This window comes from Microtus pennsylvanicus, chromosome 4, assembly GCF_037038515.1.
Source record: "Microtus pennsylvanicus isolate mMicPen1 chromosome 4, mMicPen1.hap1, whole genome shotgun sequence".
Classification (NCBI taxonomy): domain Eukaryota; kingdom Metazoa; phylum Chordata; class Mammalia; order Rodentia; family Cricetidae; genus Microtus; species Microtus pennsylvanicus.
Genome location: NC_134582.1, coordinates 106,124,126 through 106,136,896, shown reverse-complemented (window position 1 = coordinate 106,136,896; position 12,771 = coordinate 106,124,126). Strand labels below are relative to the sequence as shown.

At 40.6% G+C, this 12,771-nt stretch overlaps 1 protein-coding gene across 1 annotated transcript; it reads right to left on the bottom strand.

Annotated features, from left to right (window-relative positions):
• Positions 1 to 922: 922 nt before the first annotated feature.
• Positions 923 to 1,885, bottom strand: LOC142848857 (vomeronasal type-1 receptor 4-like). The gene has a single exon (XM_075971041.1). The coding sequence runs from the start codon at positions 1,859 to 1,861 to the stop codon at positions 923 to 925; it is 939 nt and encodes a 312-aa protein (XP_075827156.1). The 5' UTR covers positions 1,862 to 1,885.
• Between the last annotated feature and the right edge of the window lie 10,886 nt (positions 1,886 to 12,771).

Here is a 12,771-nt window from a genome sequence, read left to right as displayed (position 1 = left end):
AACCAAGGCATAGACAAAGAACAGCTGCAAACAAGCTTCAACTACTTCAATCTCGCTACTTATTAGTCTTGCAAAAAGGCAAATCCATATTTTGTGTTTAACATAGAAACTATAAATGAATATAAAATGAAACTTTACTGTGTATACCTTATCCAATTTATCCCATATCTATGATCTTTATTCTTGCAGAAAACCTTCATGAATATAACACCAAAGAAATATTTCAGCACATTTACTCTGTGACTGGTGCATTGGGATTCTATGAAGTGGATGGAGTTCATATCATTTTTTCACAATTCTATAAAATATTTTCTACACATAGACAATTTGAAAAACCCCAAATAGCATCATAGTAGTAACATTTAGCAAGCACAGTATCAGGTATAAAATATAAAATTTCTTGGAATAACTTGATTAAACCACTATGAAATTGATAAAAATTTACCAAACTCATTTGTGTGCTTCCAGTCATGGTGACAGTTTTACTAAATATAATTAAGACCATTTTCTCTGTGCTGGAGACATGACTCCGTAGTTGAGTGCACCAGCTTGTCTTCCAGAGGACCCGGGTTAAAATCCTATCAACCACACTTTGGTTCAGAGCAACCTCTCTAACTCCAGTCACAGGGTGTTTGATGATCTCTTCTACCCTTTACAGGCACCAGGCATGGATGTGCTACATGGACAAAAATGCAGTTCATCCACGTGCAATTCAAATAGAGAAAAGTTTTTAAAAATTCCTTAAAAAGAGAGGAAAAGTGGAAAATGAGGTTTCATTTATCACTGTAAATCACTAAGATCTCTCTCTCAGCACAAGGCTGAGAGTCACCAGGAAAACTGTCTGAGAATAAACACATGCCTGACCAGCTTTGTGAGATTTTTATCTTACCCACATCATTATGGAACTGAAATCCCTTCACACTCATTGAATAGAAAAATTAGAGAGATGTTTTCCCAATTTCTCCAACTGAACATGCCAACACTCAGGTAGAAGTCCTTCCCTGTGAATCAACACAATGGGGCTAAAAGTAGCATAACCAAGGACCAGAAATTTTTGAATATTTCCCATCAAAAATTTTTCTGCTAAAGAGAGACTTAAAAATAGAGAAAAAGCACAGTCAGTCCAATAGAAGAAAACAAAACAGAGCATCAGAAGGAGGACACTCTGAGCAGCTCTCAGCTCAGGGGGAGTTCTGTACAGAAGCTTGGAGTTCTGAAGGTAAAGGACGTGTTGGTGGTGCTTGTGGAGAAGAAATACCATGTAGCCACTGGCCCCTCCCATGGCTCCCTGAAACACAGCATCTCTCAGAACCATGAGAGGGAGAACAATCCACTTTATTTTCTGACTTTGTAGCATAACATAACAATAGTTGTCTTCATTATTAAGCTGTGATATATTCAGGATTCTACTTGTGGCAGAGTGAATTAGGTTTATACTTATGAAAGCGTTGAGTATCCAAAAGAATAAAAAGAATGGAAGGATGTGCCATGCAGACTGTGGTCTGAGTCTCCTCCACCCAGATGTTCTGGGACTGATGATGATGGCCTGGACCACAGTGAGGAGACTGCTGGTGCAGATGGAGACCCCACGGGCCACCCTCTGCAGGTAAATGAGGATCTTGCATTCTACATCATCTAGGAAGTTTCTCAAACCAAAAGCTACCATTGTGTTTGGCAATCCTTTTGCAAAAACGATAAGGAAGTTTGCAAAGGCCAAGTGGATGAGAATGAGGTCTATAGGTTTCTTCTCAGGCCCTCCACACCAACTGATCATATAATTCACTGAAATAGAAATGTTTCCCAGTATGCCAAGCACAGTCATGAAGAAAAAAAATATTTCTTTAATGAACTTCAAGAGCATTTTTTTCTTCCTGGATACAAAGAAGAGTTTTTCAAGAAAACTTTAGTAATGCTAGACATTTATCTGAAAAACATTTCACATAATAGCATTTTCTGGTATACGAGAGGCAGTGGTGGACACATGTGCTGCTGTAGACTGGATCCCTGAACTCCTCCTCTTCCCTGTGGACTCTGAGTTATGTGTGTGCTCTGACGGGGGAGCTTGGTAAACAGAAAAAACATTGTACAGTTTTAAAGGAGATATGTTTAAGCTCTGTAAAGGAAAATCAGCTTCCACAAGTGCGTATTTGGTGTCTGTCTGCTGTCTGTGTACACGTATAGATTATCCTAGTTCGTTCTCAGCATACTGAATTGAACTGTAAATTTTTCTACTTTTTCCTCTATGTCATCGTATTTCCCCACCCAGTTTACAAAGACACAGGCTCCTTTCTTATTTGCATCTTAATTAGTGTAATATTTTCTAGATTTGCACGTGACTTCAAAGCTTTATAACTTCAATTTCTACATCCTAATATTTTAAAAGTTTTAATATTGATCACTCTGTGATTTTACTCCATATAAATGTTTACTAGATAATTTTTAAAAGTAGTTCTCAAGGTCAAGTCCAATTGCACAGCCTTTTTAGATAAAACCCTATAGTTAAAGCTGAATCATAAAAAAAAACTTGAAAATTTTCATATAACTCCCGGGTTGCATCTAGGAATGGTATCTAACAGAACCTTGTGTTGCCTTCTCAAAGAGGAGAAAACAGCTCTATCCTAGTGGATGACTTCAGGGCATCTGTAACCCCAGTGACTTACCTCAGGACATGTAAGGGACCATGGGACAGCTCTGGACCAGCGGATCTTGATGAGGTAAACCTAAGAATTGCATTAATGGGGTGTTCTATACTGCCAAAAGCTATAAGTCCTCAATGTCAACTGCACGTAGCACAGTAAGTGGGGACATACTGGTGTGAGCAGAGGTTCCACTATCTAAGAGTTCAGGGTGGTGTTTGCTTCTGTGGGGCCTTTTGAGCAGCTATTATGTCAGCTGGATTTGCAGCCTGCTTTTCCTTCAACCTGTTTGTCAAGCAGACTGGTTTTTTATACCTGGTGGCTGAGCTGATTCCAGAACTTGGACTCGGGGAGGATGTTATTCTTAAAGTTCTGGAGCTCCATTCTCATTTCTCAGGGATTTATGGTGAGCTTTGGGCACCTTTTCTAGGATATGAGGAATCAGAATATTCCAGTGACCACATGGGTTTGTGTGTTCTGAGTACTTACAATGTCTCTGTTCACTGCCCTCCTTCCTGTTAAACTCACAAGATTGCTTTAAATGTCTATGTCTTCATCAACATAGCCTTGCCCTAGGTTTGTGTCCAGGTGGCCTCATGACTCTAAAAATGTCAGTTATTACTTTCAACTGCTGCTCTAACAGAGAGGCAATTATTGTCTATATCTCTGAGTCCTAGAAATCACAATACCATCTAAATATCTGTACAAATGAAAAATGCTCCGGATAGTAAGAAAAATCACATCAGTATTCACTGACATAATTAGAATAAAAGCATTAAGTGTTTTCTTAGTGATTGGAATCTGTCAAAATCCCAAGAACTAACAGAAAATTTTAACAATTTTCTATTTCTTTAATCTTTGTTTCCATGGAGATTCCTACTTTTCTTGTCCTCTCTTCCTTTTTCCAAGATTTAAGTCATATTTAGACCAGGCTGCGATCTTCTAATAATTTATTACTTTCTACTGATGTCACGGTCAGTGGAGGAAGAGATGTCTCATCTTTCACATTATTTGAGAAATGCTAAAGGAAATGAATTTAAAAGACAGGATGGACTTGTGTTTAGATGGATGGGTGATGCCAGGATGAGTCTAACCCCCAAGAGCCTGAGGTAGGTTGCATTCACCCATCCTGGTTTTCTCTAAAAGAAACAAGCAGGCAAACAGACAGAACTAAAAAGATTATTGTTCTTTGCTGCTTAGCATGGGATAAAGTTAAAATGAGCTGTTTCAGGATGTACTCCTTCACAGCCTGGATCCTAAATAGTGCAGTTTTCAAGATGGTAACAATAACTGTTACACTGAATGTTATATTCTCCACCAGCCAGGAATACAATGACTGAACAAGTATTATAATAGTATGTGATAAAATCCAGAGCCTTTAAAGACAGATACAGACAGAAAACCTTCAAACTGGGAGTTAGAAGACTATTGTAAAACTATGACAATATTAGAAAAGGGAAAATGAATCAAAAGAGAAAAGCGTAAATGTTACACATACTAGTGACACTGTTGAAGTCACAGCGCTGGCAAATTTATACCTGAAATAAGGATTTTTTTTGTCTTTAATTTATCTAGTTATTTTTGAGAGAGAGTCTCCCTCTGTAAACAAGGTTAGCCCTGAACAATTCTGTTGCCTAATCTCTCTAGTACTGACATTACAGGAGTGATCTTCTCCAGGGTTTGACAAACATCTGAAAATCTTTTGTTTCTTATTGATCAATTTAGAAAGGTAACCTTAGTCAAAGGCCCAGCCAGAGTCTGTAATGATCCTCCAGCCTGAGGATGGATAGCGAGGCCTCAGCATTTCTGTCCCATTTCAGTATCTCCAGGAACTAGTCTCCTTTGATCTTTCTGGTGCCAGAACCAGCCTTCTCAGGGCCAGAAGGAAAGTAAGGATTCTGGGGATCACAGAGCCTCTCAACTGCTCCCTGGATTGGAAAGAGAGACTTTTCTGCTTTAATGAAACTCTCCATGGCACAGCTGAGGTGATGGAAGATCTTACCTCCATGAACTCCCCTGGACCTCGTGGTGCAGACAGGATCTGGGACAGCTCTGAGAAGGTGACACTTGCCAGGTTGTATTTGTACTTCAGGATTTGTGGGCTCTTGGCTTCTGTCAGACTTTAGGTGTCATGTTGTCACAGTGTCAGGGGGAAGAGCCCCTGTCCCTGAAGTACAGCTTCCCTTTCTCTTCACAATTACTGCATCTGTTTTGCTCAGAAGTTATTTCAAGCTTAATTAGGGCTTAATTATGAGAAGACAGATATGAAGTGAGAAAATGAACAACTAAGTTTCTGTGTATGGAGCTCCCTGAATCTCCTGCCTGTTTTCCATCTTCCCAAAGTGCCAACTATGGCCTGGCAGGGGACCAACTTCTCACATACAGATAAAGTCCCTTTTTCCTTTCTAAATCCCTCCTTAAGCAAGAGTAGAATAAATGATTCTCAGCACCGAGTAGTCTGCTTATTGAGTTAAGTTCCATACATGGACGAGGACAAGTTCAGAGCCCCTTGTTCTACCTGTTAAGGTGTTTTCTGTAACTGATAGTTTCATTCCTGTCCATGAAACATATGAGACTTGAAATATTATTTGCCTCACCAACGTTGGCCTGATTCTAAAAGCAATGTTTGTACAATATAAAACGTCAAGGACACTTCTAAAATTTATGTGTGTCCAAGAGTGGTCCTTTTGTGTACTTTTTATCCTAGTTCCTAGGAGTCTTTCCTAAATCAAATACAACCTGATGTAAATAAATATGGGTATAGGCCTGATATTAGAAGTGATGACATCATCATTTTGTTTTTGAGGATTAAGCTCCACTGGGTTTTCTTGGGAGATGAGTTCGAGTTCACTTGGTCTCTCTTTGTGCCCTGTGTAATGGTAGCTCCAACATGCGGGTGAAGCCAACATATACTAAAAATTAGAAGTGCTTCTTCTGTACATGAAATGACAGCTTTTGGGGAAACCAGGATTTCTGTCCTCTCTATTGAATGGGGAAAATAAGTTGTACATTACATATGTTATGACAGATAAAAATTGAAAAACAAAATATTTATCTCTGTTCCAGTGAGGATCCCTTTGTTGTCTCTGTTCTTTTGTTTAGAAAATTCCTAAGTATTTTGTTTTATTTTTAAGTTTAGAGGAAAATAAAGCAGTTTAAAGCTTGTAGTACTTTGACTTATTTGTTTAATAAAAAACAGAAAAAATATCACACAGAGAGTCCTTCATGTGGCTCCCATCCAGGATGATTTCTGCAGAGGAAATTAGTGGTCTGTAGATGGAGGACATGCTGGTGGAATTCTTGCAGGAGAAATATTATGTAGCCAATGGGTCATCATGATGCCCTTCAACAGGGTATCTCTTAGAATTATTATAATGAAAAATCAATTTCATCATGCAGGTTTCTGATATTTTCTGAAAGAAAATAACAATCTTTACCACTTTTATTAGTCTCTGATATATTAATAATACTGGTGTGTTTTATTTTACACTTAAGGCCTTATCTTACTGACTCCATTTCTTCTAGACAAAGACTATCAGCGACTTTCTTTTCTTTTGAGCTTTATATTTTTTTACTTACTCAAATGTTTGTCAGCAGACATAGAGAGTGGTCAACAAACAAAAATGCAGTGTGCTAGAGAATAAGTTATAGTCATGGAGTTTGTCTAATTTTGTTTCAATAAACACATAAGGCAAGCTAACTCTATAAAGACAATTTTATTTGGTTTGTATTTCAAGAACATGGCTCTCACCATTGTCTCTATATTGACTTAAAGAAATACATTTGTCTGGATGGCATGGAGCTCATGAACATTCTCAACTGAAAAGTAGATTTTTAAATAGAAGTTATCCAGAAAGCATTAGAGACTCCAGGCTGACCCACAAAAGTTTCCACAGAATAAAGGATAGAGTCCTTTGTCAAATATCTGTTGGAGGGAGAGCCATTTGTTTGTCCCTGACTGCTTGGCCCTGAAATAATCACACAGAAGCCATATTATTATGTCGTTGCTTGGTCCATTAACTCTAGCTTCTTATTGACTAACTCTTACATATTAATTTAACCCATTTCTAGTAATCTGTGTATCACCACGTGGCTGTGGCTTACCAGCTAAAGTTCTGGCATCTGTCTTCAGTGGGGGCTCCATGGTTCTCTCTGGGTTTTTATTCTACTGCATGTACTGGCTTTGTGGGAGCCTAGTCTTTTTGGATGCTCACCTTCCTAGACCTGGATAGAGTGGGGAGGACCTTGGACTTCCCACAGGGCGGGGAACCCTGACTGCTCTTAAGACTGGAGAGAGAGGGGTAGGGGGTAGGGGAAGGGGATGGAAAAGGAGGAGGGGAGGATGTGGAAATTTTTAATAAATAAATAAATAAATAAAAATTTTAAAAATCTTTTTATTTATACTTAGCCTTGAAAATGTCATTGGACAACTTAATCAAGCTGTGCCTGGACTTCCTCAAAGAAAATTGAATATAAAGATAGCACAACAAAAGCATGTTTTAAACACTTTGGGTATCAGGAGGTCTTCTATGGAACAAGGATACTGTGGTTCTAGGACAGGAGTCTCTTTTAAAGGCAGAAGCCCATCTGGCTTTATCTCACTAACAGTTTAAGGACTGATAACACAGACTCTGAACTGGAGCCTGCCGAGGTGCAGCAACGTCTCGTCTAATGGGAGCTTACCAAGGCCAGCTGGACTGGGAGTGATGAAGCATGTGATCAGACCGGACTCTCTGAATGTGGCTAACAATGAGGGCTGACTGAGAAGCCAAGGACACACCTCTGAGGGATATTTGCTCAATTTGAAGTAGAAGGATCTACTTCTAAAACAGATCTTTGAGGTAGGAAGACTCATTTTGTGCTGGGAAGAGACACATCTTTAATCCCAATCTTGAGATGGGAAGACACACCTTTAATCCACATCATTTGAACTGTGAAAACCCACCTCTAATCTGAGCCACACCTTCTGCTGGAAGCTTACAATACAACATGGAAGAAAGAAGCTTTTCCTCTTTGCCTGCTTGCTCTTGCCTTGCTCGTAAGTCCAGTGCTTTCTGGCATTAGATGCTACTTCTTGGGTATTCTAACATCTATTGAAGAGCAGCTGAGACATCCATCCTTGTGGACTAAGCAGATACTGGGGTCACGGACTTTCCGTCCACAGCAGACATTGCTGGATTAGGAGCACTGCAGCCTGTAAATCACTCTGAGAAATTCCCCTTCCATATCTCTAGAGAGAGACTCATGCATTTTACAAGGGCTGTCAGTCTAGAGGACCCTGACTAACATACAGGAGACTCAGGGTCATGACTAAACTTAAGGTTAAGGTATAGAACCAGAAGGGCTGCAGGGGCTGTGTCAACAGCAGTGACCGAGCTGAGCTGAGGTCTAGTGTTACTGGGGAATTCTCTACCCCTCAGGCCCTTAGCACACACACCAAGTGGTCAGATGACAAGTTGGTGGGGACCATTGTTATCACAGTGTTTGCTGTCTTCCTCTGAGAGGGTCCAGGTGAGGACTTTGCACTCTCCTTTGACTTGATGTGTTCAATAAGTTCTCTGCCTGTTTGTCTGAATGGTTTTAATATGTTCACATGGTCATATGATCCTAATCTTTAAATATGTAAATAGTACCTTTATGACTTTAAGTCAATACGGTGATGCTAGACAGGCAGTGGTACCCAGATATTCAGTGAGGTTCAGAGACATCCTTCCCCTGCATTTATTCAAAATGGAACCAAATGTGCTTGTAAAAGTGGTTTTCTAGGCCACACACAGTCTGAAAGTGACTGTTGAACACATAAGGTGGGACTGAGACTAGGACGTAGCCGAGTCTCAGCACGCCTCTGCCTTTTATTGGTTATATCAACAGCTGTCAACAACATGGCCACCACCCGGAGGGAGAGGAGAAAGTTTGATCTCTGTGTCCGTCCTCTTGCTGGGCTCATCTACCATTTGAGCTGTCACTCTCCCGGTGCACTTGGTTTCTCAGTCATTTTAGAGCCAGAGATTCACAGTGAGTCAAACTTAATAAACGACACGCTTAAACTGTAACTTCTGCTGACTGAGACCCAGATACCGGACCTAACTGACCGTGGAGTTCTCTGAAGGAGGCTTACATGATTTGCAAGATGATCTTTGTTTGCTTTGTTCATACTGGGTATGTACAACTATTTCTTCTGTATATGGCATGATCTTATTGGCACTCTCTTTTTAAAAGATCCATTCAATTTTTTTATTTTATTTGCTTGTGTATGTATGTGTGCCATGTGCATGCAGTACCTGAAGAGACCAGAAGAGGGCATCTGGACCTGAGTTACAAATGATTATGAGTCACCATGTGAGTGCTGGAAAAGAAGCCCAGGTCCAATGCAAGACCTTCCACTGCTCTTACTTAACCACTGAACCGTCTCTCCAGCCGCTACCGTTTGTCTTCTTGAAGCAAAGCTACTAGAAAGGCCTATAGTGGCCCAAAGTCATGAAATAAGTGGAACACTTCAGTCACAGCTAGACCTAGATAATAAAGGAGCTGCTAATACTCCCCTGAAAAGAGCTCACCTACTGAAAAGATTCTTTGTTCTCATTCCATCTTTAGGTTCTCTCAGATGTAATCTAGCACGTTGTACTGGCTGGCTTTGTACGTCAACTTGACACAAGTTAGGGCAATCAGAAGAAGGATCCTCAGTTGAGGAAATCCCCCCATGAGATCCAGCTGTAAGACATTTTCTCAGTGATCAACAGGGCAGGAACCAAACCATGGTGGGTGGTGCCATCCTTGCGCTGGTGGTCCTGGGTTCTATAAGAAGGTGGGCTGAGCAAGTCATGGGAAGCAAGCCAGCAAGCAATATACCTCCATGGCCTCTGCTTCAGTTCCTGCCTCTGGGGTCCAGCCCTGGTGGAGTTCCTGTCCTGACTTCCTTCAATGCTAAATAGCAATGCTGAAGAGTAAGCCTAATAGACCCTTTCCTTTTCAACCTGCTTTTTGGTCATGGTGGTTTGTTACAGCAATAGAAACCCTAACAAAGACACATAGCACTGAAGGAACCCCAAATGTTGATTGCTTCTCAAAAACCAATGCCAGAAAAATATCAGTAGAAAAAGAACTGTGGAATTTTCAAGAAAACACTGCCTCTGTTTCCATTGCTTCTGGCTGTGTTGGATGGGATGCCATCTCCATGTGATACTATGATAGCAAAGGCTTTACTGGTTATGATAAATAACGACAGTGATGCGGGGGAAGACGGCAGATTAGAAACACCCAGCTGTTGCTGGTATCTCCACAAGTCTGAAATAAAACACCAGGTGCTCTCATTGAAAGAAGGACTGTGCTGTAGGGGAAAATACTGCTGTCTTATAGTCAAGAGTAGATGAGGAGAGGTCAGGTGGATTCGGAAATACTCAGCTTTAGATCTGTAACAAAATAATAAGGACTCTAGCATCTGGTGCAAGGCAAAGTGGCCTGCAAAAAGAGACTCCTGTCCCTCCTGCGGGGCTTCAAGAAAGAGAAAAGGCTCAGGGAGGCTCCAGATGATACATCATGTCACTGTACAAAGTGTATTTTAATCCAGGAGAGCCTGATTCTCACGGCAGCCACAGGAGAATGGGTTCCCAGCATTTCTTGGCTCTCTGGTGCCCCTATGAGGACTCTTCCTTGAAGAAGCCTTGCAATCACATATTGTGGCAGTCAAGAGCAGAAGCGCAGGATGTTATTTTGTATCTCCACATCCCGGTAAATGTCACTCTCCACTAGTCAAAAAATAAAAAATAAAAAAACCCATGTCTCTCTCTCTCTACAGTCAATCTCTCCATCATAATAAATAATAAAATGCTCCAGAATGTCAAGTGGGAAAGAATGAAGTCCATATTTTTTCTTAGCACCAATGACAACACATACATACCTTACAAATATGAGGATCCTTCCTAGGATTGATTCTAGAATTTATTACAAGAATGGAGGATTATTGTCTTGAAGAAATTAGAACTTTGAAAACATCGCAAAGGGGAAAGAAAAATATATATTTACAACGTATGATAAAAATGTCTTAAAAGAAAGAATTGAGATTAATCTTGTCTTTTGCTTCATTGAAAATTAAGGCTTTCATTTTTCTATTTGTATTCACCCTTGAAAATATGATGGGACAATTTGATCCATCCAGGCTTCAATTTCCTTTTCAAAAGCAAGAAAGAAGGCAATAAAGGACTTTCCTTCCTTCACAGCCCAGGGATCTTTATCCCGCACTGGGTATCAGGAGTGCCTTTGTGTTACAAGGATACAGGGGTGTTGGGACAGAATTTGAAGCAGAAAAGGGAGGTCCACCTGGTTTGGGGATACCATTTATTTAATGAAGAAGGAGTAAACTCATCTCTTATTGCAGACTGTGACCTAGAATGTGTTCAGAGGAAACAAAGACATCTTGTTCTGCTCAGGTGTGTGGTTGGGATGTGCTCAGAAAATAGAGTGTAACCTGCTGGATGTCATTTGTTATGTCCTCCACACAACAGAGGACTTGGGAAAGAGAACTGACTTCTTTCTGTATCAGGAGCAGGTCTGTACTTTGATTCATAGGCTTAGTTTAGAAAGACAAAGAAATTAGGAGCATGCGGACCTCTAAACATAGAAACTTTTCTGTTCATTTTCTCATGTCACTTGTTTCTATAATATGATGAAAACCTAATTAATTCAGAGGTAACTTTTGAGGCGAACTAATGTAGTAATTGAGGAGGGAGCGGGAAAGCCATACATTAGGGACTGAGGTCTTGCAGAGGGCCTCCTTTCCCCTGACACGTGATGTGTTAGTGTCTTGAGGACACTTCATGGTGACAAGTGCTCTACAAACAGTGAAGGTACAAATAGAACCCGAGAAGGCTCACTTGCCAGAAGGACCCAGAGCCTGTCTGCCCCTCTTCACCGCGGTGAGTAGACTTCCCCGTTTCTTTTAATCATGTGTGCCGAGCAACATTTTGTTAAAGACACACAGCTGACTCTCTTTGATAAACCAAGAAGTAGAGGCAAGAGGCTGAGCCTGGTCACCTTCACTCTTCTGACCTTTAAAATAACTGGGGTCAGTTCCATGAGCTGTGACGTCAGGAAAACACAGGTGCTTCATTCCCTGAGCTCAGGGTCTGCTGTCATGAGAGTTTTGGGGTGAATCTTTGTCTAATGGGTCCTCCTTTCTTCCAATAACTAAAAATAAATAGAAAGTTTTCAGATTTCTATGGAAAATGTCCATTTTCTCTAACCTCAAAGTTCACTTGCCTTATAAGGATGCCAGTGATGTAAATTTAATCCATCCATTTTATTTTTGGTGAATTTCTACATTTCTTGTGCCTACAACTTTGTCTTTTGTAGTTTGACTGTTAACTGCCCAGGCCTGGTGCTGTTTAATTTGAAGGTTTCTTTTGTGAATCCATCCTTAAAGTCTCCATCCTGACACGTGATGTTGTACAAAACTCGTAAGTCAGTATCTCCATTGTGTTTCTAGATCATGGTGAGGGCCATTAAGACCTACAAAGATGAAAAATAAGACTGGCATGGTGGCACGTGCCTTTAATCCCAGCTCTAGGCAGGCAGAGGCAGGTGGACCTTGGTGAGGTCAAGGCCAGTCTAGGAGAAACCCAGGTATCTCATAACAGCAACAAAAGTTTAAAGAAATAAAGTCATGAACTTGCCAGATTTGAGTTGCTATAAGATGTTCTCGCTTAATATAATGAATCAAGGAGCAATAACCTTATATTTTAATTTGAGAAAGCTGGGTCTGACAGATCCACTTCCCAGTCTCTGCTGATTTGGAATCCAGATGGAACACTATCCATCTATCAGAATGCAAAGCCATCCTCCTTTTTTGCTTTTATTTGCTGCTGCTGTTTTTCTTTTTCTGCTGTGTAAAGCAATGAATACAATTATGACCTTTTCATGCATAAGTCATTGTATTTTCCTGTTTTTGTCCTGACCACCTTTTCCTCTCCTTTCCCCTCCCACTGATCCTCCCTGCACAATCAATTTCGAAAACTACTTTTCTGGAGTCAGAGGTGTGACTGTCGTGCCATGAGGTCAAAGCAGAGACCCTAAGCCAATCATTAGACAGAGCTCGGGGAACCTCAGAGATGATTGGGCTGGTGCCAGAGTCTAACTGTGG